This window comes from Pleurodeles waltl, chromosome 3_1 (genome assembly GCF_031143425.1).
Source record: "Pleurodeles waltl isolate 20211129_DDA chromosome 3_1, aPleWal1.hap1.20221129, whole genome shotgun sequence".
Taxonomy (NCBI): domain Eukaryota; kingdom Metazoa; phylum Chordata; class Amphibia; order Caudata; family Salamandridae; genus Pleurodeles; species Pleurodeles waltl.
This window is the reverse complement of record NC_090440.1, coordinates 527778474-527805386: the sequence shown is the minus strand read 5'-3', so window position 1 is coordinate 527805386 and position 26913 is coordinate 527778474. Positions and strand designations below refer to the sequence as shown.

Below are 26913 nucleotides of genomic sequence, written 5' to 3'. Positions count from 1 at the left end.
ATGCCATCCTGAAGACCCCGTCTAATATAGGTCAATATCCATCCATAACTCTGGTTACAAAATCCTGGGGCAAATTTTAGCATCCGGAATCCTTTGCGGCTTACCTTGCTTGATCCATCTGGATCGGAAAAACTTTATCCAGTGTCAGAATACATTCCTGACTCTGAGAAGGCTATATCAACTTCTTGAGACCGCCTCACCATACTGCCCTAGATTGGCTTCTCTAGTACAAGATCTAGTGTTGGGCACTCTGCCCTGTGTGTACCTCTGAGGTCTTGCAGCAATCCAGGTTTGGGGAACACACCATCTGGCTCATTACATTAATAATCACTGCCTGGGTGAGGTTGGGTGAATTATTCTCTCCTCTATTCCAGATTGACAGGGGGACACAGTAGGGCTGCCCTTTCTCCCACCTGCTTTGTCTTGGCAATAGAACCCCCTGGCCTACAGGTTGTGTGGGGGGGGGGGAAGGGCGGGTATTGCTTGTAGTATTCTCCTCTCAGAACTCATGCACTTTCCCTTTAGACAGCGATATATGTTAAAGATCTTTTGGGGGACCTCTCAGATATTGCCTGGGTTCTTAGGCTCTTTGGGGGGGTCTCTAGTCTGCAGGACAGTTGGCATAAATCATGAATCTTTTCTCTGCTCCCAGATGCCGCTGAGTTCAGTGTATGGACCTCTTAAGTGGCAGGGAGTTTTTTGCTATTTGAGAATTGAGATCTACTGTGATCTCCTAGATGGCAACATTATTAGAGCAGTGTCAGCTCTTGGGTCTCAAATATTCTGGGATTGCTTCTGGTTAAACTTACTGGGTGTGCTCCTCTTTCCAAGATGGTGGTTTTACCCCAGCTCCTACACCACTGTAATGCCCCTCACAGTACTCATGCTGAGGTTATTTTGTGACTTAGGTGAACTGCTTAGTTTACTCTTTTGGAATAAGAGCTGTAGCATAGTGGTGCTAGTTAAGATGCACTTTTGGGTCATGACAGGAAGCCTTGAGGCTCCATGTATCAAACAATATTATTTGGCAGTTTAACTACAATGGTGTTGCTGTTACCAATCTGGAATGACACTCAAGGAGACTTGTTGTTCGAGGCAGCTGCTGTACCCAGATAAGCTCAGTAGCCTCCTGGTCTCAGGAAGTTTTCAGACATGTGGGCCCGTATTTATACTTTTTTTGCGCCGCGTTTGTGTCATTTTTTTATGCATAAGCAGTGCAAAGTCACAAAATATAATTGTATTTTGTAAATTAGTGCCGATTTTGCATCAAAAAGTGATGCCATTGCGCACAAAAAGAATATAAATACTGGTCTGGGTTCCTCATACCTGCTGTGCACTGTTTTAAATTGCTGTTCCCAAAGCCTGCACATCACCAAATGATTATCCCTATGCTTAAGCTATGCACAACACCAACATCTCCACATCTGGTGACCTGTTCCTGAATGGTAGCCTTTTATCCGCAAGCCTACTATAGGAGGAGTTCTCCAATCACGAGGGTCAGTTGTTCCTGCATTGCATCAGTCTCACTTGCATATAATAGATTCGGATCCGGAGAAAAACATTCTGGTCTAGTCTCATTATACAATGGGCCACCATCGTAGGCACATCCCCTGGTTCTACAGAGCTCTTACTGCACATGTACACATCTCACTACAGCATTTGCGGGACCAATGGGAAACCGAGGCAGGAAAAGTTTTCCATGACAAGAAAAGGGCCAGAGCTGTGGCATATCCCCACGGTTTCTTGCAACTAGAGATTTAAACTCATTTAATTTTACATCCTTCACAGAGTCTACCTCTCTCAGACAGTGATCAACAAATACTTCCTCTGTGCTGGAGCCTCCTCCCCACTGCTTGTCGGAACCTGCAGACTTCAATTATATGCTATGGTCACGCTCCTCCCTTGTCACCTTTTGGTCTTGTTTACTGGATACCTGCCGCTCCTCACAGAGAAATATTTCCTATGACCAGGTTATATGTGATCTACGTATTTATAACAAATCCAAAAACCACAAGGTCACCAACAGCTTTACTGACCTAGCGTTACTCTTGCCCAAGTGTGTTATCACCATGCGCTGAAAAGCTAAGGTCCCTAATCCCCCCACATTTATGGTGTCAGTCCACAATCACGTGGACCGATGATGACAGTAAGGCACTGCACAGAGAAGAAGCTATGGCCTCGCATAAACACCCTACAGCGGGGGACTAGGATACCCTCCTAGCAGGCTTGAAATAGAGTCCCAAAAAGAATATGCTATCGCCCCCATAATCCCCAAATCCTTCCTCACATTCATTATTTGACCTAATTTCTTCACTATCTCCGTAGCATCTAGGTCATCTTCTCCATGTAACTGTGTGACGGGGCTTCACAGCCTAGCAATGTCTCCCTTTACTTGACATAGATACCTGCCAGGCTGCCCCAACTGCCCTAGCCTAGTTTTGACCAAGGGTGCCCCCACCTTTGAACCACCTAATCTCAGTTATTGAGTTGATTACCAGTTCTTTCAACTGTGCTATCCAGCTGAATTCAGACACTTTTTGCCCATTACCTGCTTCGACCGGGCTGCTAAACTCCGAGAGATTGGGGCACATCCAATCCTATATGTGCAATACCAGCATGAGCTCTGCTAGCACTGTACTTTTCCAGAATCACCCTTCACCATGGGTGGGACTACTTCTCTTCCGTTATTCTGTTGTTTTTGTGGTTATGTATAAAAACTGCTAAAATGCTAATAAAGATGGTTTAAAAAAGTAATTAGGTCTCCACACTGCTCGAAACTCCACGCTTGCATGGAATTTGAACATTACCCCACTCAAGCACTCACTCATCGCAAGAGATTATTCCTCGAAGCTTTGGGTTCCTTCCACTCTCCATAATGGAGCGGATGTGCATTATTTAAGACGATCTCCCTGCCTCGCTTTATATACCTACTGCAGAACCACCCCTGTGCTACTCCTCCAATTGTTTTTACTTACTTACTTACAATCAACAATTAGTGGATATTTGTGGGCAGGGACATGGGCTCTGATCTCTCTTCTTAAATACACAAAGGCACATTCCAATAGCAGCCTGGTGTTAGCTGATGTAACTGGATGTTTGGGGACTGGGATGATCCAGCCTTCAATCTGGAGATTGACCCTAATTGCTGACTGATGGCTGAATACACTAAACTGATTCCAGTTCTATATATACCTTCAGCTTCATCACACCTTCAAAGTGTATAGTAGTAGTTTGGACCTATTGCCCGAATTTAGGCCCATATTTAAGAAAAAGTGGAGCATCAGAGCTGATTCGACATTAATACGGCGGACCATGGTGGTCGTTAGCACAATAACATCACCATTTTTTACTGTATTGTGGTGCTTTGCTACACTAGCATCAAAAACTTTGACGTTAGTGTAGCAAGGTGCAAGGAGGCCCATAGGTTTCCATGGGAGTGTTATTTTAATGCCTGCTCTGAGCAGACGTTAAAAATGATGCCAAAAATGGCATGGTGAAATCTGTTAAATTTCACTGCGCCATTTTTGACGGCCTCCTAGTGCCGGAACGCCCCCCTTACATACATTATGCCTGGCACAGGCATAATGTGGCACAAGGGTTTACAAAGTGGCGCAATGCATGGATTGAGCGACTTTGTACATATAGCGTGTGGAAAAATCCACTTTAGCGCCACCTTAGCGTAAAAAAAATGATGCTAGGGTGCGCTAAGGTGGCACTAGGGGCTCTTAAATATGCCCCTTAGTACGCTAGAGTCCAAGGTAACTCTTTTGCCTCTGGTTGTCAAGGGTATTTGAAGAATATGCCATTCACAGATTGTTAACACTCCTGATCCAATTTTAGCGTTGAGACGTTTTGGGAGAGTTATGTTGGTATGCTAACGCATGACGACTCAATTGAGGCTAAAATGACTATGAGAATCCTTGCTATTCTTCTCCACTTGGGCTCATGCACAATAGTTTTATCCACAGATGCTTAGGCGGATGGGTAGAATGCAACATGCAGCATGCCCCCACTGCAGGGCTACTTCGGGTACTTTTTGCCACATTATATGAAATAGTTCTACAATAACCAGATATTGGGAGGTTATGGGTTTTAAAACCACTTTCCAAGCATCCTTTATTCAAAGCAAGCAATACGAGTGATTTTGGGGGGTGGAATGGATCTAGCAGGATGTGAGACACTAACATTCAGAATTTTTGTGACAGATATTTTGACTTTATTTGTTTTCTTTTTAAACCAAGGGAGATCCTCATAACCATCCAAAGCTATCCCCTACTGTAACATTTTCATCACCTCAAAGCCTAAAACTAACCTTAACTGCAACTCTAACTCTGGCCTTTTTCATAACCCTTCATATATAGTTAATAATATTCACCCTAAATCTAATCCTAATGCCTAACCATAACTCTTATCCTAACACTAATCCTAAACTTGACTCTAGTCATTACTCAAATCTTAATCTAACCTTTAGACTAACACCCAACCTAGCACTTGTCCTAACCCAAACCCTAATTTTACCCCTACTCAGAACACTTAGGGGCATACTTACAAGCCCCTTGCGCCCATTAGGGGCTAAACAGGCCCTCACCCTGCACCATATTTACAAAGTGGCGCAATGCAAGCATTGTGCCACTTTGTAACCCCTTGCACCACATTATACCTGCGTTACCCCGCAGGGAGGCCCAAAAAAATGGCATAGTGAAATGTACAAGATTTCACTGTGCCATTCTAGAGCCATTTTTTTAACGCCTGCTCAGGGCAGGCGGTAAAGTGACGCTAGTGCATTAGCCAACATGCATTAGCCAAAATTGTTGCCGCTAGTCCAGCAAGCATCACAGTACCGTAAAAAATGTTGACACTATTGTCCTAACGTGCGCCATAGTGTGCTGTTTTGTAAATACAGTACTAACATGGCGTTCTTTGGAGGGGAGGGTCCAGGGTGATGCATGGAAACTGGTGCCTCAGAGCCGATGCGTCAGTTCCTTGCAAAGGAAAAACGAATGAGAAAAAGTGAGAAGTAAATTGTTGTAAGTCATTAAAATACACCTACAAAAAATCTTCAGAAAGTAATGGGACTGACTAAAAAGTGGCCACACTACAAAGTCCACTACCCTCCAGCTGGTGACAAAATATCTGCATAAAGAGGCATTAAGTGGTCCACAAATGGTCTGTCTTCTTGACAAGATACAGACTACCCACTGTTGGAAATATGAGTGCGTCAGGCTATAAAGAGCATCAAACGCTACAAGAAGTCCCAGCAAAGTGTACAACTGGTCACCCTCTGCTCACAGACCTTATGTATGGAACAGCAATAACAGCTCTGGATGACGCTAACTGCAGTTAAACTCTTCTCCCTTAGCTTGTGCATAAGAACTCCCAAGTGTAAATAAAGACAGCTCCTAATACTTCTTTGCACCCTTAATCTGTAAATCCCTTTCTCAAACTTAAGTGCAAAAGGACCCTAAGAATGATTCCTAACTGTCTTTACGCACCGCCTAATGTAAAATTAGGGTAGTAAGTCAGTTTCTTCTCGTACAACTGATTTCGGATTTTATGAAGAAAAGTTTGAAACATTTTCAAGATAAGTTTTGAGAAGAAGAAAACAATAGTGGAGACACGTTACCTGCTAAATCTCTCCTGCCAATGCCCACCAGTCCTTCATACAACCCCTTGATGGGATTTTCCCCTGACATGACTACTCCATGTAGCCATATCAACAGCATTCTGTGGCCATGATCTCTATAGCTTTTACTGCCTGCAAACAGAAAATTAAAGTATAAGTACCAGTCGGTTTACAGGTTCATGGAAATAATAAACAATGCATCTACACTAATGATTCACCTGCAGTGTCACCTTCAACAAAATCTTGTTCTCCACTATCCTCTTCTACTAGAAAGAAACCTTCTCTTTCAAAGCATTTGTTTGCATAAGATGACAACTGCCATAGGCAAGCTTCCAAGATGTTTAAAAGTTTTGGTGGCCAGATTGGTTTAGTTTTGAAGTGATAGACACAAATTAAGTCTTTTCATTCCAAGAAAACAAGGACATGATGGCCCTTTGTAAAGACATTAATGCTTCAAATATTCATGTCCACTTCTTCTTCAAAGCTACTCTCAGGTGACAGACAGCAAGTCCAATCCTCTCTTCTGATCTACTGCAAGTCCAGAAAATATTCTGATTGGATGCTACATATATACCTGCCACTTTCTACTGAGTGGGGATGACTTCTGGGCACTCCCTAGCCAATGGAGCAAAAAGTCCTGGGAACAACCGTACTCTTTCAGTTGTTTCTGTTCCCCTTACTGCAAACAGGCCGAACATGCCATGTGTCAGGGAATATTCAAGATGGTAAAAGTCTGCTGCGAAACTAAACTTGGGCTCTGTGGGTTGTCGGTGTGTAGGGGAGTGCACTACCCCACATCTAACTCTAAATTCCAATTTGAAGTAGGCCCTATACCCAAACAAATTGGGATACAGCAGCAAAAGCAGGGTCCTGCAACACACAGACAAATGATGCACACAAATTGTCCTGTTACATGTGGCTCAAACAGACCTATCAAGCAGGGTTTGGCATGGTGATGTCACTGGGATATCCCCAGCCTCCACCCTGAAGATACATCCCTGCCCCATTAAAGTCACCTATTGTGCAGATCTTGCATGAATGCCGCCCCTCATTCAAGGCTGTGCACAGGATGGGATTTAGCTGAGCTAATGCTAATTAGTCTTCTAGAAATCTCTGGCAGGAAAAGGGTAACTTTATGAAAGTGTATTTTCCTTAATACTTGTTAAAAAGGCAATTTACCATTCAACTAGATTTTTATTAACTAAAATAACTGATGGTTTAAATATTTTTCTAGCTGGAACCTTTCCTCTGTTAATAGTATTAGTATTTTAACCTGCAATCTGGTTCCTACTTAGGATGGCTATGCCACCCACCACACAAATAGTTTTTTGAGCCTTGTCACAGTATGGACACAGTATGGACATTGTGGTGCTTTGCTAAACTAGCATCAAAAACTTTGAGGTTAGTGTAGCAAAGTGCAAGGAGGCCCATAGGTTTCTATGGGAGTATTATTTTAATGCCTGCTCTGAGCAGACGTTACAAATGATGCCAAAAATGACATGGTGAAATCTGTTAAATTTCACTGCACCATTTTTGCCGGCCTCCTAGTGCCGGAACGCCCCCCTTGCATACATTATGCCTGACACAGTCATGATGTGGCACAAGGGTTTACAAAGTGGCGCAGTATGGACATGTTTATATTGAATTTCTACCTCTTCCAATTTTAAATACCATGCACCCTACCTTGATGGCTCCAATGCCTCCATAGGGGTTTCTTACTAATATTAAAAAGGGGAGGATTTTACTTGTCAAAAAAGGATATTTTGACAGGTGTACTGCCGGTTTTACACTGCAGCAGTCATGCTACACAGGGTAGGCCTGTGTACCCATGCTTGCACTATCCCAGTAGTGGATGGCACAATAGGTGCTAGAGTCCACAAGTAGCAATTAATATACAAGGGATGTACAGAAAAGTTAGATGTGCCAATCAGGAACAAACCAATTTAATAATGTTTAAAGTTGGAGCACAGTGACTTTACTCCTGGTTAGCAGAGGTAAAGTGCACAGTTTTAAAGCCAGCAAAAATAGTGTACAGAAAACGGGCAGAAATCTGGATTGACCATGCAGAAACAATAGATTTCCTACAATAGGTATAACAATTTCAATAATATGGCCCTTGAGCTGCAGCTGCAAACGTAGTACAAACTGACTTTACTGTTACCACTGAAAATCTAAAAAAAAGATACATTGCTGCAGAAATGGTGAGCTACACAAACATAATATCCCCCCAACTGACTATTGAGGAACTTCTGATATTCCTCGTATCCACTACCCCCGCCTGTGGTACCTGTAAGGCATGGCTGTACCCAGTAGGCATGTTACTGTTAAGTGATTTTGCATCTTTTGCATGCCAAGAGTTGAATGCAATAGGCACCTAGCTATATTCACAGGATAAAATCAACCATCTTGGAAAGGTTCAATTATTGACCCAATTCACAAAAGTGCCCCAAAAATAATCTTAAAAACGTTTGTTGCATAGCACTTCTTGATGTTGAAGGAGGCTGTTTGTAATTTTTTTATGGAACAAATCGACTACCTGGTTGACTGATTAAAACTTTTTCAAGGCAAATCAAACTGGTTTTCGGGCAGGATGCTCTATGATGGATAATATTATGGTGCTTAAACTGTTAGGGCAAAAACATTTAGAAAAAATAACTCTTCTCTACTTATACCAGACTACACCATGGGCTTAATTTAGAGTTTGTGGGAGGGGTTACTCCTTCTCAAACGTGACGGATATCCTGTCCTCCATATTACAAGTTCCATAGGCTATAATGGAATTGTAATATGGCTGAGGGTATTCGTCATGTTTGTGACCGAGTAACCCCCTCCGCCAAACTCTAAATCAGGCCCTATGTCTTTTTGACAAACTAAGCTGTGACAAGTGAGAAATGATCAACAAGGGGAATAGATCACTCGCTTTTGTATCTCATAACTGCTCTACACAAAGAGACCAGGTAAAGAATCAAACTTATATAATAACATTGTATCACATAAAATATACAATAAAAGTAAAGCAAAGGTGTATCCTAGTCCCATTTCTTTATTCATTGTATGTCTCTGATGTATCTCATTACTTGGACCAATTAAAAGGCCTACCTCCAAAATTAGGTGACAAGCCATCACTCACTTAGCTGATGATTTGATGATCATTTCACAGACTCTTATTGGCCTACAAAATCAACTGTCAAGATTGCACAACTTTTTTTTTATTGAGAATGACCTTGCTGTGAATTCAACTAAAATAATATTTTTGGGGAAAACTAAGGAACAACTAGTATGGTAATTAGTACATCAAAGCATATACCAAGTAAATAAATATGACTACTTGGGAATTACCATTGACAGCAAATAATCCTGGGCTGACCACACCTCTATGAAAAAACAAAAATCAAACATCATGACTTAGGGGCCGTTTTAAACCCTGGTGAATGCCTCATTGTTCTGTCAGGGTGACAGAGTAAACTACTCTGTAACCCTGGTGGACGGACTTCCGGCTAGATTTATTAATGACCCCAAAGCTGGCAGTCAACATGATGGAGCCCTGCAACAAACAGTTTTCTTTTTAAAAAAAAAAAGAAAATCCAGAAACAGGATTTTCTTTTAAAAAATATAAGAGATAATGCGCCCCTCACCATGGGAGTCTGCCCCCATGGCGAGGGGATCACTTAGTAGTTTTCACTGCCCCTTGCCACCAGGGTTTTCCTGGTGGTGACAGGCAACTAGATGGTCAGAATTAGAGGTCTGCCTTCGATGGCCCTTAAGCCCCAGGGTAGTCGGAGGGGTTTAATCACAGCGGATATGGAGTAGTCTATGGTTGCCCACTTCTAAAGCGGACAGACGGGCCACTATTCTGGCAATATAGATACTCTGCCACTGTTGCAATAGAGTATGCATACCACCAAATATAAATAGTCCCCCAAATCAGTGAAATTATTTGCCAACATCTATGACTGTTTGTTACTGCATTGAGTTCTAAGCTTTATCCGATGCTGTTATATGTCTCACGGATATTTAATAATGAAAGTGTGCTGGAAATGTATACTATTTCTATGCATTTTTATGAAAATGTTAGATCTTTGATAAATTCGTGGTCCTCAACGCCACACTGCAAAATCCGGTTTGACCTCAATATAAAATCTTTAGCTACTCTTCACATTGCTGCAATGATTAACTACATTTGCACTTGCAACAGAACCAGAAAGGATGCTCTAAAACGGTTGAAACTTGATGAACTAAAGTCAAAATTAAATAACAAGGTTGACGCAAGTTTAACCTGTATAGAGAAGCCTATTCAAGAATATAATCTTCCTCCCGTGGATTTGCTTAAGAGGATGAGCAGGCTCAATAAAAAAAGCAACAACAAGGAATATTTTGAGGGACAAAAACAGAGAAAACGACCTACTAATATCACTGACATATAAGCACTTCGATCTAGTATTAGACTCTTATTTAATGGTGAGTCAACAATATATCAATTCCTACTGGGAAGCAGAAAAAATGAACTATATAAGGTTCAGGTTACTCCATACTCCTCTACATCAGTTTGAAGAATCCTAGAAATCCTGATTTAGTGTCTCAAAAAGATGTAGGCTGTGTGACGTTATGTATGTATCCTTAGATTCTATGTCTCTCTCCAAAATTGTAAGACTTACAGATAAAATATCTGCCTTCTACATTTATTGATGCAATGCAGTATTGTTTTTCATTACAAATTCCTAAATTAGTAAACTCACAAAAGTTTTAGATTTAGGTTACTAACTGCTTCCACAATCCACAAGCTCGAACTAACAGAAGGGATTTTCTAAGTCACTACTTCAGAATGAATATATCACAAGGCAGCCAACTTTGTGTATATAATGACGCCTAGTTGTGCTGTTTTAGTTAACAGGTTTTTTGTTTTTAATTGTTTTATTTATTTTATTGATTTTAACACAACAAAATAATAATAACTTATAGTGCCCAAATAGGCAACATTGCTACACCTTTCTGCACGACTTAGTTTATGGAATTCACACCAAAATTCTTATTTTACTTTCACAAAGGAGCAAGTCCTTCATGCTGCCTCTCAGTATTATTGAGCCATGGCAAAGGAGTGTAGCTGTTTCTCCAACATCGGCTGCACAATGGAGGAAACACACTAATGCTTTTGCTGGGAATGTTCACGTTATAAGATTTCTAATCAACACGGCTGTAAAACTGTTACACAATTTAGCAATAACTAAGTTCTTAAAATACACTTCCGATTATTCTCTAATGTCAGGGGAGATTTGGAACCACTTTTAAGTTAGTGTTGCAAAGTGATGTTACAATGAAAAATCAAATCAAAGGAAAGACCCATTTGCTTTCTTACTTTTTTCAGCCATATTGAGATGACAACATCTGACATCTTTTGAGATTGCAGTGGATTTTGGTATTCTATAGGGCGGGTTATATACATTGCTAAATATAGGGTGAGGAACATTTGTTCAGAATACTGGATATTGATCAAACCTGTCCACTGTTCCTCGATTGCTTTGATATGCCCATCTTTAAACATCCAGTAGTGTGCCAGCTTCTTCCAGTCAGTGGGTTTGAGGTACTTCGTGGCTAGCCGCCACATCACAGATCGAATGTGTTGTGTCTCCAGCCCATGGTCCTGCTTGAAGGTTAAATGCTGGTCCACCCAGGAATCAGAGTCGCTGTTCAGGTTGTCCTACAATGTGAAGAGAAACTGGGTTGAAGTACATACACCTAGACAATAAAGGTCGATGTCATGCACTCCAGGCATGAAACAAAATCACATTTTGGAAAAAGAAATCGAAGCACGACAGCTGACACAAGCCCAGTGTTTCACAACCACTCTAAATACCTTTTCCCATTTATAAAATCGATCAGCTTTGATGATCATGTCTGCCACGTTTATATGGTTTCCACGAGCTGCTACATCCAAACACGTCTTCCCTTGCTGGAATAAGATAAGTATCGTTAAAAAAATGTAGAATAGAATATACATGGAGAAAGAGAGTTGGTTTATGCATACCCAGTACACAATCCAAATGATTTGCAATCACCAGATGAAGAGGGACAAAGGGGAACTTTAGACTAGGCTTCACTGAGGTGAGGGTTTTACCTGGGTCAGTCAGCGGTTTCTCGGCAATATCCATAATGGCTACTGTGTCACAACGGTTGAAGATTTAGGTCATTCTGTCATATTACAGTCATTACATACTATATAACAATCTGTACATAAATTCAAATGCCCTCGTTACAAGAGCTGAGGATTTCCGATTCATTTAGGATCACTGCACTTCCAATCTTTTTTCCCGTGCACATTTCTCTAGGAAAAAGTGTGAAATCTGAAAGGGGAAACGGCATAAAACTGAGAATTTTTTTTAAAAGCAGTGCAGAAACAAATGGCCTCATTTAGAAGGCCTTTGCGTCACCGTTGCACCATTTGTTTTAAGCAATGGTGGCAAAGCAATGCTCTACACTGCTCCACATTTACAAACTGACACATCAGGCACAATGTGTCAGTTTATAAAGCCTTGCATCACATTATACCTGCACCAGGTATACTGTATGCAATGTAGGTGTTCCTACTGGAAAAGCCACGAAGAACTGACACAGTGAAATTTACAACATTTCACTGTGTTATTCTGCAACTTCACTGCATCAGAATTCTACTGCCTGCTTAGTGCAGGCGTAAACCTGATGCAGGGCTTTTTTCAATGGGGGCTCCTGACATTGCTCGAATAGCATCATTTGTTTATGCTAGTCCAGCAATGGGTACGTTTAACACCACAGATGCATCTGAATTTTTGGTGCATCTATGAAAAAGTGTGCCATGGAGCTCTGTATTGTAAATACAGTGCATCCATGGCGTCGTTAGGGCATCATAGGGCAGTGCAAATGAAGCATCAAGATTCCCTTCATAATTCACTATTCCTAAGAGGCAAACTGGTAATGGGCTATTTAACCTTACCTGAAAATTCCTACACCATGCATTATTGGGGTTTCACAGTTTCTGACTCTAGTAATTATAGCCTTCCTGACCTAATCACAAGCTTTATTTTAGAGGCTGAATTCTGTTTAGGTTTAGTCCTGCGGTCAAAGTACACAGCTCACTTTATATGGATACATACAAAACCCAAACAATGGAGTGTTCACAAAAAACTATGTAGCTCATAGTTTTTTTAACAGTAATCCTTTCTGTGAATTGTTCACAGAAGCACATATAGCAGATTTGTATATTGAGATATTGTTTTGCTCAATTTCTCCACTCAGAAAATATTTTTTCATGAAAAAGTACCTCTTTTCACCTTATTCCCTTAAATTAAGTGTGTGTTTCCTTGACATTCCCATCCTGGAGGCAGAAACAGCCCAACTCTTTTAGGAGCAAATGTTTGTATTGTTTGGGGAAGTAATGGCTAAGCTGACTGAGGAAATGCCACCATTTTCTTTCATTTGTCCTAATAGGAAGTTCCACTAAGAAAGACATTTCCTTGGAGATCATGATTCATTCTATGGGGATCTGAGAAACCATGCTCATAGATGTATTTTGCTCTCCTGAAACGAACATTGTCTAGCCAAGTATTTCTAGATCCCTCGTGATATTGTGATTGTTACGTTTACATTGATATCACTGCCTTGCTGAACAAAAGTGAAAAGAATAATTTTCAATGTTTATTTTTGATGAACAAGTTACTTAACTGAGGTAAAGCTCTTTCTGGTGGATATTCTATCTAATAGCATATACCTAAGATTTAGAATATCGCCAAGACCCAGACTGAATAAGAGGATTCTTCAGCAATGCTACCATACACTGGTAGATGGCTCCATGTGACTCTCTGCCCTGGTGGTGACAGAGCAGAGCCACATATAAATACCACACTATGCCACCCATATCTTTCTCCTTCTCTGCCCTCAGTCGCAGAGCATGGAACTAACTGTCTGGGAGAGTGAGCTGACTTTCTAACTTGGGACCTTTTTTAGATATAAAATGTCCCACTCCAAATAATGGGGTGAAGGGGTATGGGGCAGTGTGGAATCTGGAGGTAGGTTATCCATCAGAACGAACATCACAAAATGTAACTAAATTGTTCTTCTGGTGCATATTTCTGACTACAGATTCCTCATGCTTAAAATAGATACAAGTGCAGTATGCCCCAAAGATGGAGGGTCCAGGGAATGAACTCTGACCAAATGTCCCTCAGGACTGAGCAGGTCAAGTGACCTTCCTGCCAGACCTAACTGTGAAGGCAGTAGTGCTTTGTGAATGTATTCTCCAAAGCCCACTTTGCAAGCTGGCAGAGGACTAGAATAGGTACCACTCTCGCCAACACCACTGAAGCTACCTTGGTCTTGGTGGAATGGACATGCAGAACTTCAGGGGGCTACAACTTGGCAAGTGAGCAGCAGATTTTAAAGCAGAGGACTATCCACATTGACAGGGTGCTCTTTTGCACAGCATTACCATTCTTTATACCAGAAAATGCCATAAAAAATTGATATTTCACATGATTGTTTTTGTGCTGTCAATGTAAAAGCTCAATGTCCTCTTAGGGTCTAGACAATGGAGGCTCTCTGCCTCTTTTGAGAGGTGAGGCAGAGCGAAAGATCAATGGCCAAGTGATTGACTGGCCAATGTGGGAGTCATGACCTTTTGTAGTAAGGCCACCCAGGCCTCAGCCTCACATCTGTGTTCCCTATGGTCTACTGAGTGTGAGTGTGCAAGTCATTTTATTATTGTGTAATGAGTTTGAGCTGGAATCAACTCATTAGGCACTAGGGAATGGGGAGCCTCCATGGAGCTAATGAATGTAGTATTTGGACCACAAGGTAAAATATCACTAAGGGAATCCTTCCAGCTCCAGACGTTTGGGAATGTGGCTTGGGTGAATCTTAGCACTTTTTTCCCAGAATGCCATGCAAATGTGAAAGTATAGGTAAACAAAAATCACAATGTTGTCACCTTTCTGTGATTGAAAACTCCAGAAGGTCCTGGCAAACTGTAAAAATCCTATCATCTAGTATTCCCACACATCTCGCGATAAAAATGGTAAACAGTTCAATCCTGTGAGGGCCGCACTGACATTGCTGTCACTGTTTTGGCCTGTTCCTCTTTACCTCAATACAATTGGCCCATCCACTTGTGTTTTATCTGAAGAAGTGAAGGATACTAGATGTTGAGCCCTTTGCAGTTCCTCACAAAATCTGGAACTTCTGTCTCAGAAATGTGAGCATAAAGTTTGACATTTGCAGGGCAAACTATGTAAAGAAAAGTGGTGGCATCCTTTTAAGCCCCACCACCTTGGACTTCCTCAGGTGTCTAGAAATGACTCAGGTTGGTCAATTTCCCTGGGTGTCGGACTATTACAGGGACACACACTGCAGCTATCGACATCCCAAAAATGAACCTAGTGCTGGAATGTATAATGGTAGAATGTATTTTATTACCTGTTGAATATCTCTTTCTTTTTAGCTTCCTACTATAAGTTGTCACTCTGAAGACAGACATTCTAAAGACACTTTCCTGAGAATCACCTAGCATTATGGATAATCTAGAACTCAGACTTTTATATAAGATTACTATCCATAAACTCAAATTCTTAGTACATTTAAATAACACATGACTTGCATTCACCCCAATTTCTATCCACTAAATTGTTTATTATCGAGAGATGTCTGGATGGTACACAGTGAAAAAAACTTTGTATACCACAGCTTGATTGTTTGTGCTTGATATTGTGGGCTTCTCAACAAACATTCTGCTACTGAAGAGGCTGACTGACGTAATGGTAGATTATTTTTGAGAATTAGCCTTTTGTGCAAAATATTGCAGGTGAACCCATTTTCCTTTTTTCCTCACTTGTATTCACTATTTTTCTAAGTGAAACAATCATATTTATTTAGGAAATCATTGACCATAGTACAGAAATGATATCTTGATGAATTTAAAATGTGTCCACTTTGCAGCAGTCTACAGCTTTCTGATTTCTCTGAAGCATTTCATACCTGTTTGTCCAAAAAATGGAAAGTAGATATAAAATACATAAATCTTGCATTGTGAGAATCAGGAGCTGAGATAGTGCCCCAGCATGAAGTCTGGAGCGGACCGAATTTGTTCGTAGCCTATGAAAAAACTACAAACAATTTCTGGCACTGCTCTAAGCACAGACACACAGCTCATTCCTCTCATAATGTTTCTCCTGTAAAGAGAAGGAGCTGTGTAAAATGAACCAGGAAATGGGAACTGGAAGGGGAGGGGCAAAGAATGGTTCTAGTTCCTCTTTTTCAAATTCCCAACTCATGGTTCATTTTGTTATGTTGGTAGAGTGGTAGGGTTGGTGGATGAAGGATGGGAAGAAGGCTGTTCCTAACATCCTTTCCAAACTGTAGTAGGTCAGTGGTTGTGACTTGGGAAGAGCTAAGGTCCCTCCCATTGTCCTGTTCACCAACCTGGTCCTGAAAAAGGACCTGGGAGAGACTAGGGAATCATCCCTGGCCCTTCCGATACACATGTGACACCACATGTGGCTTCATACGCATATCAATGAGTCAACCCAGAAGTTAAGGCCAGGCCACTTCGTTTGAGACTTTGCCAATGCCCAAAAGTGATGGGGAAAACTCCCTCTCAACATTCCCACCTCTAATTAGAGATGGTTTTCCATTGTGGAAAACAAAAATACGGACAAAGATTTGAGATCTGGACAAGGACCTCAGATCCGCACCCTCAGATCTCTGTCCTCCAAAACATATACAGGACATAGCACCCAATCTGACGAAATTAATGTATAGTGTTGTCATCTCCAGTCAGTTTCCTAATGAATGGAAAAAAGACTCAATTCTTCCCCTGCTGAAAAAACCCTCTCTTCATCCCAATGAGGAAATAAATTACCACCCTATCTCTCTCCCAGCAATGCTGGTGAAAATTCTTGAAAAGCATCTCAACTATACCCTTGCAAAATTTCTAAATAGGTATGAAATCCTTGATGTAGCACAACGTGGTTTTAGATCTAATCATAGTATGGAAATAGCACTTGTGGTATCCTCAGAAGAGATAAGAACAATCACGGATAATGATGGGAAGGTGGCAGTGATTTTTCTTGACCTATCTGCTGTATTCAACACTGTGAGTCATAGTGTCCTCATCGACTGCCTGGCCAATATTGGGATACGCGGATCACCTTTAGACCTACTGGGTTCCTTTCTCTGCAATAGGGAACAGTTTGTATGACTTGGGGATTTCAGATCAAAATCCTTCTCCTTAGCTTGCGGTATTCCCCCAGGGCTCATCACTGAGCCCTATGCTCTTTAACATTTATGTGGCTCCTTTAGTGAAACTCATTCAATCTTTTGGCTTTTCCACAATAGTGTACGCAGATGACATGCAAATTATTGTGCCTATTTCAGCAATGCTGAAGAGGTCTCTCAAAGCTTTGACAACTGTATGCTGAGGTCGCCAGTTGGATGAGATATAACTGCCTAAAGTTAAGATTCTGGCAAAACTGAGGTCCTCCTCTTTGGTAAAGACACCTCATTTTGGAAATCCTCCTGGTGGCCCCTCTGTCCATTGGCGCCCTTCCCAGTCTGGTGTCAAAAGTTAGGAACCTAGGGGTCATGTTGGATGCCAACCTTCCTTTTAGAGATCAGGTCAGCAAACTCATCTGCTCCTGCTTTTTTATTTTAAAAATACTGAGGAAACTTCTTTCATCCCTTTTGAGCTACAAAAATCAGTTGTCATTGTGCTAATACTGTACTATTGCAGTGCATTGTATCAGGGTCTTCTTCTAGGCTCACTTAATCAACTCCAGCTTCTACAGAATGCCGCCGCCCATCTCTTAAAGAAGATACCCAAATTTCATTTAATGTCTTAAGCATTAGAGGACCTCCACTGGCTCCCAGTCAAGAAACATGTGGCCTTCAAGGCACTTTGTAATGCCCATAAACCTCTTCATGGGATAGGTCCAGAGTTCTTGTGGAAGAGATTCAGTGGTATGTGCCAGGCAGACCCTTGCATTCTCCCTGATCCAGAACACTAGTAGTCCCCAGTTGTAAAAAAAAAGTCTCATGGGGCGGTAGGAGCTTTGTGTATTCCTCTTGTAAATTGTGGAACACACTGCATTTGGATCTTAAACTTCAGCCAAACTTTTTTAGTTTTAGAAAGCAACTCAAAACTTGGCTGTTTTTTGCTTTCTTCTAGGCGGTCTTTCCTGGTGCTTCTGCTTGTCCTGATGTTAGCTCCAAGACGTTTTTGGGCATTCGCCACCTTTAATAAATCATATCAATACAAAAATAGGGCACTGCTGGGAAAAAAGAGGAATATGTGGTAAATACTGGCATATATGTGTGATAATGGCATCCTGGGAACACCCTTTCATGACGTAATCATATATAAATATGGCATGAAGGGGTTAAAGTATTGTCACTTTGTCACAAAAGCTGAACTACCTCTTAAAATGCAGAAGAAATACATGTGACTTTATAGTAATTAAACCTACTTTAAAAGATCTGCTTACATTTCTCTTTGTGAAATGATCAAATTTGTTTGTTACTTTTGTAAATTAATCACACAGTCAAGCGTTTGCTTTGGAGTACTAATTACAAGAGAATGTAATCACAAACTGCTGAGCTGGATGGAAAACTGCACTCCTACCCCTTGATGCATTCTCTTTAATGTTACACAAATAGATGTATTTGACATCATACATCAATCATTTTGACGAGCCCCATAGAAATAGAATGCCTGCATAGCTGTCCACCGCTGGATAAAGCAACCTTTGCAGTCTTAATGTCTGTTTTTTTTGCATGGCAAGTAGGACTGAATATTTCTACATGCATGCATTTTTTTATATGTTGGCTTGGGCATCACTTCAATCACTGTTGCTTTCCAGTGACAGACATGAATGTGTGGTTTATTTATGAACAGGTATTTTTAACACTGCACGTATGTACAATGCATATCTAGCAAAGTCTGTACATCGACATTGACTATTAAACAGACCCATTCCTATGTGTCCTGTAACCAAGCAATGCCCGTGTACCTTGTGCTAATTCTCTCAACAGTTTTCAGTGTAATTAAAAAATAATAATAATGAGACTGCTGCAGGGCAATTTCCATCCACCTTATAGCAATGAATAAGAGATCACTGCCATTGTGAATGATATGATGCTGTTGATGGATGAAGTGTGTGTCAGGACCTTCATCTTGCTATATTTGTCTGCAGCGTTCGACACGGTGAAGCATCAAGAGACCCCAAGACCAACGCATCCACGGGGGACTCCCCTGTGTAGCCTACAGTCCTTCCTGGACATAAAGCCCTCACTTTGATATGTATTTTGTCATGTTCAAGCGACTGTGGGGTTCCTTGAAGTTCCCAGCTCTCCCTCATATACTTCAGTACTTACCTTCTCTAGTTCTTTTTAACTAAACAGCTATGCCCTGCTCCATCGAGTTAGGAAGAATGAACTAGGTTTGCACACAATTATTTATATGATAGTGGTTAACAATAAAGTGGATGGATTGCTCCACACATTTCCATTAAATACCCACATTTGCAAATTTGCTAAATTTGCTAAATTGAATACAATTAGATTTTAGAGGCTCAAGCACTCCTATCTTTAAGGTCTTTCCATTATGGGCACTTGTCTATCTGAATTGGTCTGCTTCCAAAGTATCGCCTACTGGACCATATAAAAATATGTAAACAGAATCAAACATGAAGATCAAAGCACACCTTGTCCACCAAATTGAGATTAACACCAGCAATGAGAATCATCTCGACAATATTTTGCCTTCCATGTTCAGCAGCGATGTGTAAAGGCGTCTGCAGCCTCTGCATGGGTAAAAAACAAAAAGGCAAAATAAAAATAGTACCAAATGTGAAATGCAGAAATGTCTACAAAAAACAACAGTATAGATTAGTTAGCATCAATTGAGAGTATATTGTCATGTCATACGCAATGTATATTTCAGTAAACCCAATTAATAAACACAAAACCCAGAGACTGTGCTTTGTTCTGCTCTCTGTCACCATTGTGACAAAGTGAATTTAAGTGGTCGGTGCATAACACCATCAGTTGATGTAAATCTCAGGTAAACTACACTATTGAAAATAAAAAATAAACAAGCATTTGCAATGCAATAGGTCTTGCATTTGCTTGAGTTAGAGCTATTGACATTGTAAATTCATAACTGTACTTTTCTTGCCACATAAATTGGTCAATCCTGCCTCATAATTTTGTCTTTTCTTGCCACATAATTCCAGTGTCCCTGCATATAACTAAAGCACTTCCATTTACCTTCTTCCTTTATCTGCAGCCAACAATGAAAATGTTGCCGTTTAGCATCGTTATTAAATCTGCCATGCTAATTCCGATAGAATACCACTTTCACCACCCCACCATCAGACCTGCTGGCAGGCTAACACAATTCCCTTCAAAGAAAAGACACAAGACAGCCATGAAGGAGTAACAGGAGAAATAAACTAGAAGGGTCACTCAAACATATCAAGAGTGTTCAAACTGAAGTTGACCTGAATCGTGGTCATAAGTGCTATAAGGAGAGGTTAACAAAACATATACTGTTATCATGTATACCCAATTTATCAGAAATAAAGGTTTGGCATCAGACTGTAATGTTCAAAATAGCCCTTACATAGGACACCACAATGAAAAATTGGCATTTGTAAGAATCATGGTCATGTAACCATCTAGTTAGCCCCTAGAGAGCATAACTATATGAAAATAACATTTTAGAAAGTAATGCACTGTAACCATATATTTAGACCCTAGTGAAGATAGCACATTACACATTTTTAGGACTAGCAGGCCTAGTGCAATAAAATTTCAAGCAAGGCCTTTAAAACACAAACTACTCCCAGCTGTAAAACAAAGGTTATAACCATAAGAGCGCTTAAAAAGGCACTGCATAGTGAAAGGGGTTATTATTTTTGGTCCCCCAATAATGTAGTGTGGGGATCCAGAGAGGACGTTCACAGAAAAAGCATGTCATGGTGAATGTTCTGAAAGTGGCCCCATTGTCCTATGGCCACCACAGGCTGAGTTATGAACAAAAATGTTTTGTAAAAGCAATACCCTGCAAAGAATTATGGGGCGAGTTTCCGTGCCGCAAATATTCTTCTATGTTGATATGTTGACTGCAATGTTTATAACAGCCCCTAGAGGACACCACAATGAAAACAGCATTCATAAGAAACATGTAACCATATAGTTAGCCCATAGAGGACATAACCACATGAAAGAAATGTCAGAAAGTACTGCAGTGTAACTCTATAATTAGCCCCTAGAGGGCATAAGCCAATATTTATGAAAAATGGAGCACAACTGCGCTAAAGCAGTTGTGAGTCATTTCTTTTAATGCCGGCTAACGCCATTCCCTAATGCCATCCGGGTGCCATATTTATAAAATGACGCATGATACGCTAAGGAATGGCTAGCGTCTCAAAAAAAGACGCTAGCTGGTGAGGAATGGCATTCGGGGAAATGGCACTATTGGGTCAGAAATGACGTTAGGCTGGTTAATGGCAAAATATCTGCCGCTAGTGAGCCTAGCGTGTTTTTTGACACACAAACAGCCAAAAGATCACTCCTGTCTATGAATAGACAGGAGTCATTACCTCTAGCCCACTGCCCACCACAGGGGACCAGTGTCCTCTGGGCAAGCCCTACATTCCCCGTACAGGCAGGGGACCTCATGTAAGGGGCCCCCAATGGCACACCACACACATACACTTACCTACAAATTACCTGGGATGGGCTCCCTCCTCCTGTAGTGTCACTGTAGTGTGGTGGGTGGGTGGTGGTGTTGATAGGGATTGGGGTGGGCATCTTTGTGCCCATTCCATGTTGTTCTTCCATGGAAATGGGCCTACCTGCACTTTAACGCCTGGTCTGACCAGGCAATATATAGTGGTGCTAAACGGGCTTAGCGCCATTATTTAGGTCTGCCTCTCACTTGCGCGCCATTTCTGTGTCAGGTGTTAAATATGGTGCTGGGGGGCTAGCGTCATTTATAGGAAGGGAACGCCTACCTTGGTGGGTTGGTGCCTCCCTTGCATCTCATTGATGCAAGGTGGGTTGGTGCTTCCTAGAAATTGTGCTAACCTCAATATTTTGACGCTAGACAGGTCTAGCGTCAAAATATAAATATGGACTTAAGTTAGTGCTGCTTTAGCATCAAAATTAAAGACGGTAAGGCGACGCTGACCTTCCATACATATGGGCCATATTGTCTTACATATTTTCTGAGCTAACAGGCCTTCTACAATGATATTTCAAACAAGTCCCTTAAAACACTAATTACTCCCATCTGTAAAACAGAAGTTCCAGCCATGAGAGAGCTGAAACAGACACTGAATGGTAGGAGGGGTTATTGTTATGGGGTCCCCACTAACCTAGTGTGGGGACCCAGAGATAATGTAGACGGAAAGACATCATTGTCATGAATATTTTGGCGGTGGTACCATTGTCCGAGGACCACCACAGGCTGAGTTTTGAGCAAAAATGTTTTCTAAAAGTAATGGCCTGCAAAGCATTATGGGGAGAGTTTCCTGAGTGAAGGTAATATTATAGTATCAGCAAACCTGCTGTGTTGGGAGATGCACTTTGAGGATTTCTGTGTTTTTTACATAAATAATTTATCAATTACAAGTGTTTTTGTGAAAGCTATTGAACGGGAGAGCCAAAAGAAATTACTCTGATTAGGTAACAATGTGAACAATGTAACCACACTTCAATACCACTGATGGAGTTTGCTGTGAGCGCCATAGGCGCATTGGAGCATGAAGGGGAGAGACAAAATATTGAAGTATATCAGAAATCGTGCAACAATCCATCTATCAGGGTCAGTCTGCAAGTCAGTAACAAAACCGCCCCAAAGCAGGACAAACGTAAAGCATTTACCAGTGACATCAAGGGATTTTTGAAAGGGAAGCCCACAAACGAGTCAAAGTGATGGGCGTGGTTAAAAGCCCACAGAATACTTACAACAGGTCAAAAAGCTGGACTTAAAAATGAAGTCTTATTGCTTGGCATCCAACAAAACTCAAAGTGCTTGTCCGTAATGGGATCCTAGCATATTTAATCACAATGCCTAACATATGAGCCACAAAACGGTGGGTAAAACCGGAAACAATGTTGTCAGAGCACACAAAAGGGGTATCTATGCACACCTGTGGGCTATCCTTGGCACAGATCATCCCTGTTTGTGAAGAGAAACGTTATTCATAGAGTCTTCCTAGATATGAGATGGCTGGTACTTACAGAGTTACATGCCAGCCCTTTTTCAAGTAAAGTTATTCATTCGTTTTTTTTAAATTATAAATTAACCTGTAACATTGTTGTCTTGTGACATTGAAGGTTTGCAGAAGACAATAAAAACAGCTTGAACCATCAAAGCTGAATTCAGAGCTTTCAAATACTTTGGCATCAGAGATCTACAAGCTTGAATTCTCAACGGATTCCCTGCTAGACAAATCACACAGACTTCAGAGGTCTGACTGTGATAATTAGTGCCACTTTGCTCTAGAGAATATAAATAGTACTATACCAATAGAGTTCTAATAGAAAAGAATCCTACAATCTAATTAATGTCAGACAGATATTTCTATTTAAGTGAATGGCCCTTAAAAGACAGATACCAGATTAAGGAGGTGGACCCTTTTCTCCCAGAAATGATTTATTCACCAGATGATTAAGTCAATATAGCAAGCAAACTCACAGAGAAATTCTCCAATCTTAGCAATTCCAATGTGTATGTAATGTGAAACAACTGTAGCTGCTGATTAGCATTTTTCATTATACAGCAACCAGTCCGCAGCAATCTAGTAAATTAACCAGCTGAGCTGGTCTACAATGATAACCGATATAGCAGAAAGATCAGCTATAATTTGCCACTTACTGGAGTGTGGCCGAACCGAAAAAAAGTAAAAAAAAACAGAAGACTTATTCAGTAAAACATAGAAGAAAAATGCTACTTACCCTGTTAGCATCTGTTCTCGGCACCATCTGGCTAAGTAGGGATGCTTGGGCCAAGATTTATCAAAGCATTATGCTGCCCTTGCGTCACACAGGGTGCCACAATGGCAGCGCAATCCTTAAGTCAGATTTACTGAGCCACGCAAAGTCACATCGTGTGGCCCTGCATGGCTTGGTAAATCTGGAGTAACGCAAGGCAGTGCAAGTCACTGCCTTGTGTTACTCTGTGCTGGGAACACATTACATGGTTGGAAAGTGGGTGTTCTTACGCAACCACCCATGTATTTTGGCACATTCCCATATTTACAAGTAAATCTGGGAATGTGTCAGAATTGCACACCTTCCTGATATAGATGCAGGGAGGAGAAATAGATATTTCTCCCCGTTTTTTCCTCTTTTTAAGTGTACAGCATACTTAGAAAGAGGAAAATGTCTCAAAGGATTGTTTTCCTGCAGGAAGCTGTCCCTTCCATCACAAAAACAATCCTGCCTGCAATGCAGGCACTCTTGCACCATAGCTCAAGAGTGCTTGTGTTGGTGCTAAGCAGCACATAGGGGGTGATTCTAACATTGGCGGGCGGCAGAGGCCGCCCGCCAATGTTCCCCCGTCAAAATACCGCTCCGCGGTCGCAAGACCGCTGAGGGTATTTTGAGATTTGCTCTGGGCTGGCGGGCGGCCGCCAAAAGGCCGCCCGCCAGCCCAGGGCAAATCTACCTTCCCACGAGGACGCCGGCTCAGAATTGAGCCGGCGTAGTGGGAAGGTGCGACGGGTGCGGTTCTGTAGGGCAGTGGTAAACCGGCGGGAGACCGCCGGTTTACCCTTTCTGGCCGCGGCTGAACCGCCGCGGTCAGAATGCCCTTGGGAGCACCGCCAGCCTGTTGGCGGTGCTCCCGTGGTCGGTGACCCTGGCGGTCACCGGCCGCCAGGGTCAGAATGACCCCCATAGTGTGCCAGTGCAGCGAGAGAGTAGGAATGCACCATGTATTAGTAAATATAGAGCAATCCTGCCCTTTCCATTTGATGCAGCCCAGCAAGCTGTCTTGTTGTGCTGTGCTGCATCAAATATTGATAAATCTGGCCCTTGGTTTGTTAAGATGTACCGAAAATAGTCCTTGATAAGGGTGTGTGTGATTGATGAGCTGGCTGCATTTCAGATATCCGCTAGTAGGATGTTGCTGAAGAAGGCCATTGTAGTGCCTTTTGTGAAGGTGAAGTGCACCCTAGGTGGAGTGTGCAGAACTCTCTTTGCTTTACAGTAAGAAGCAAGAATACGCTTGACAATCCACCTTACTATGCCAGCTTTGAAGATGTGCTGACCTTTGTGAGGCTCTACAAATGAGACAAAGAGCTGGTCTGTAATGATTTATTCCTGTTGATGTATTACATGAGAGACCTTTTGATATCTAATATGTGCAAAGTTCTTTCCTTAACAGAATCAGGCTGTGGGAAGAATACTGAAAGCTCGATGGTTGGTTAACGTGGAAGAGTGATACTGCTTTGGTAAGGAACTTAGCATTAGTTCTAAGAATGACCCTAGTTTTGTGCACTTGGTTGAAGCACTCCTGTACCACAGTGCTTGCAGATTTCTGATTTCCATAACGAAAATGATAGCTAAGGAGTAGGCCACCTTGCAAGAGAGGGAATGCAGGTAGCATGAATGTATACATTGAAAGAGTAGATCTATGAGCCTGGTAAGGACTATGCTGAGGTTCCACAGAGAAGTTTGAGGTACTCTAGGGGGTATGAACATTTTGAGGCCCTCCATAAAGGCCTTGGCCACGGGTATCCTGAAGATTGAGACCTGTTCACTGTTCTGCATGTCCAACCCCCAACACCCCAACCACAGTTAAGGGTAGTCATACAGAGGTGTATGCAAGGCATGCCTTTTGCAAGTGCAGCATTTAGGCAATGATCTCCTAGACTAAGGGCTTTAAATCCATGTTCTTCAGAATGCAGTAATGTACAAACGCTTCCGTTATGCTGCATACATGTGTTGTGGGCCACCTGCATTCTTCAAGTTACCCATACAATCCTGTGGAAGATGAAGGCACCCAAACTCTCAACCTCAGGAGTCAAATCATAAGATCATGGTGCCTTCCTCTTTCAAGAAGGCCATACAATCCTGCGGAAGACTAAGATACCCGAAATCTTGACCTCAGGAGCCAAATCATAAGATTGAGATGCCTTGGATTTGGATGCCTGATGTGCCCTTGCCTCTGTTTGAGAAGGTACGGCCTGAGGGGAAGCCTCTTGGGAGGGCTGAATAACAGCTTCAGGAAAGTGGAGTACCAAGGCTGTCTAGCTCAGGTTGACGCTACTCGGAGGAGTGCTAGTGACATTTCCCTGAACCTCCTCACAATGAAGGGAAGTAGCGGGTGAGGAAGAAAAGCAGTTAAATATCTGTGACCAATTCATTCACAGTGCATTGCCCATGGACTGTAGGAGTAGATACCTGGTTGAAATGTTTAGGTATTTTGCAGTTTCTGGAATAGTGAACAGGTCTATCCATGGGTTGCCCTAATGCCAGTAGTAGATGTGGAAAACCTGTGGGGGTTCTGTTAACCTGTTAATGCATCCTGCCGAGCAGGCTGACAAAGCCACTGTCCACCCCTGGGAAATGCTCTGCAATGAAGTGACTGTGGTGGAGTGCCCAGTCTCAGATCCTCTGCGGTAGATGGGAGAGCTAAGAGGAGTGTGTGCCGCCCTGCTTATGGATGCAATACATGGCAGTAATGTTGTCTGTCCTGCTCAAGAATACCTTGCAGCCAGCAGAATGGCAAGCAATTCCAAGTAATTGATGTGGTGGCCCTAGTGCTGAGATGGCCATGTTTCTTACAGTCTGTCTGGTTGAGATGTGTGCCCCGGTCCGTGAAAGGTATCTGTGGTAATGATCTGCTGTGGGATTGGGTATGCAAAAGGCCTGTCTCGCTCCAGGCTGGTGTTGCTCCTTCAGAGAGCAGAGCTCTTTGGCCTGTACCAACACTAGATCTTTCCGGCGACCCTCTGCTTGAGACCATTGGCCTGCCAGACACTAATGAAGAGGGCACATGTGCCACCTTGCATGAGGCACAATGGTGATGCAGGATGCCATCGATCCTAGACGGTGCATGACAGTGCAAACTCTGAGTTGACAACTGGGCTGAAAAAGAGGCAGCAGCTGCTGAAAAATTGAGACTCTTTACTGGCTGGCATAAGCTCTGCCTGTGACTGCATTCAGGATGGGGCCAAGAAAGGGATGTATATGACGGGACTGCAGATGGGACTTGGTGGCATTTATAGTGAAGCCCAATCTGTGGAGCAGGGACATTG

General features: G+C 42.0%; 1 protein-coding gene across 5 annotated transcripts in view; it reads right to left on the bottom strand.

Moving 5' to 3' along the window:
• The window catches only part of ANKDD1A (ankyrin repeat and death domain containing 1A), a 315687-nt gene that overhangs the window by 10035 nt on the left and 278739 nt on the right, over nt 1-26913 (bottom strand). For all 5 annotated transcript variants that reach the window (XM_069222814.1, XM_069222812.1, XM_069222816.1 and 2 more), the window contains 4 exons: nt 19342-19440; nt 11475-11570; nt 11117-11318; nt 5624-5755 (listed from right to left, as the gene is read on the bottom strand). In XM_069222814.1, coding sequence (XP_069078915.1) covers nt 5624-5755; nt 11117-11318; nt 11475-11570; nt 19342-19440 — 529 coding nt within the window. The remainder of the gene's footprint in view (nt 1-5623; nt 5756-11116; nt 11319-11474; nt 11571-19341; nt 19441-26913) is intronic.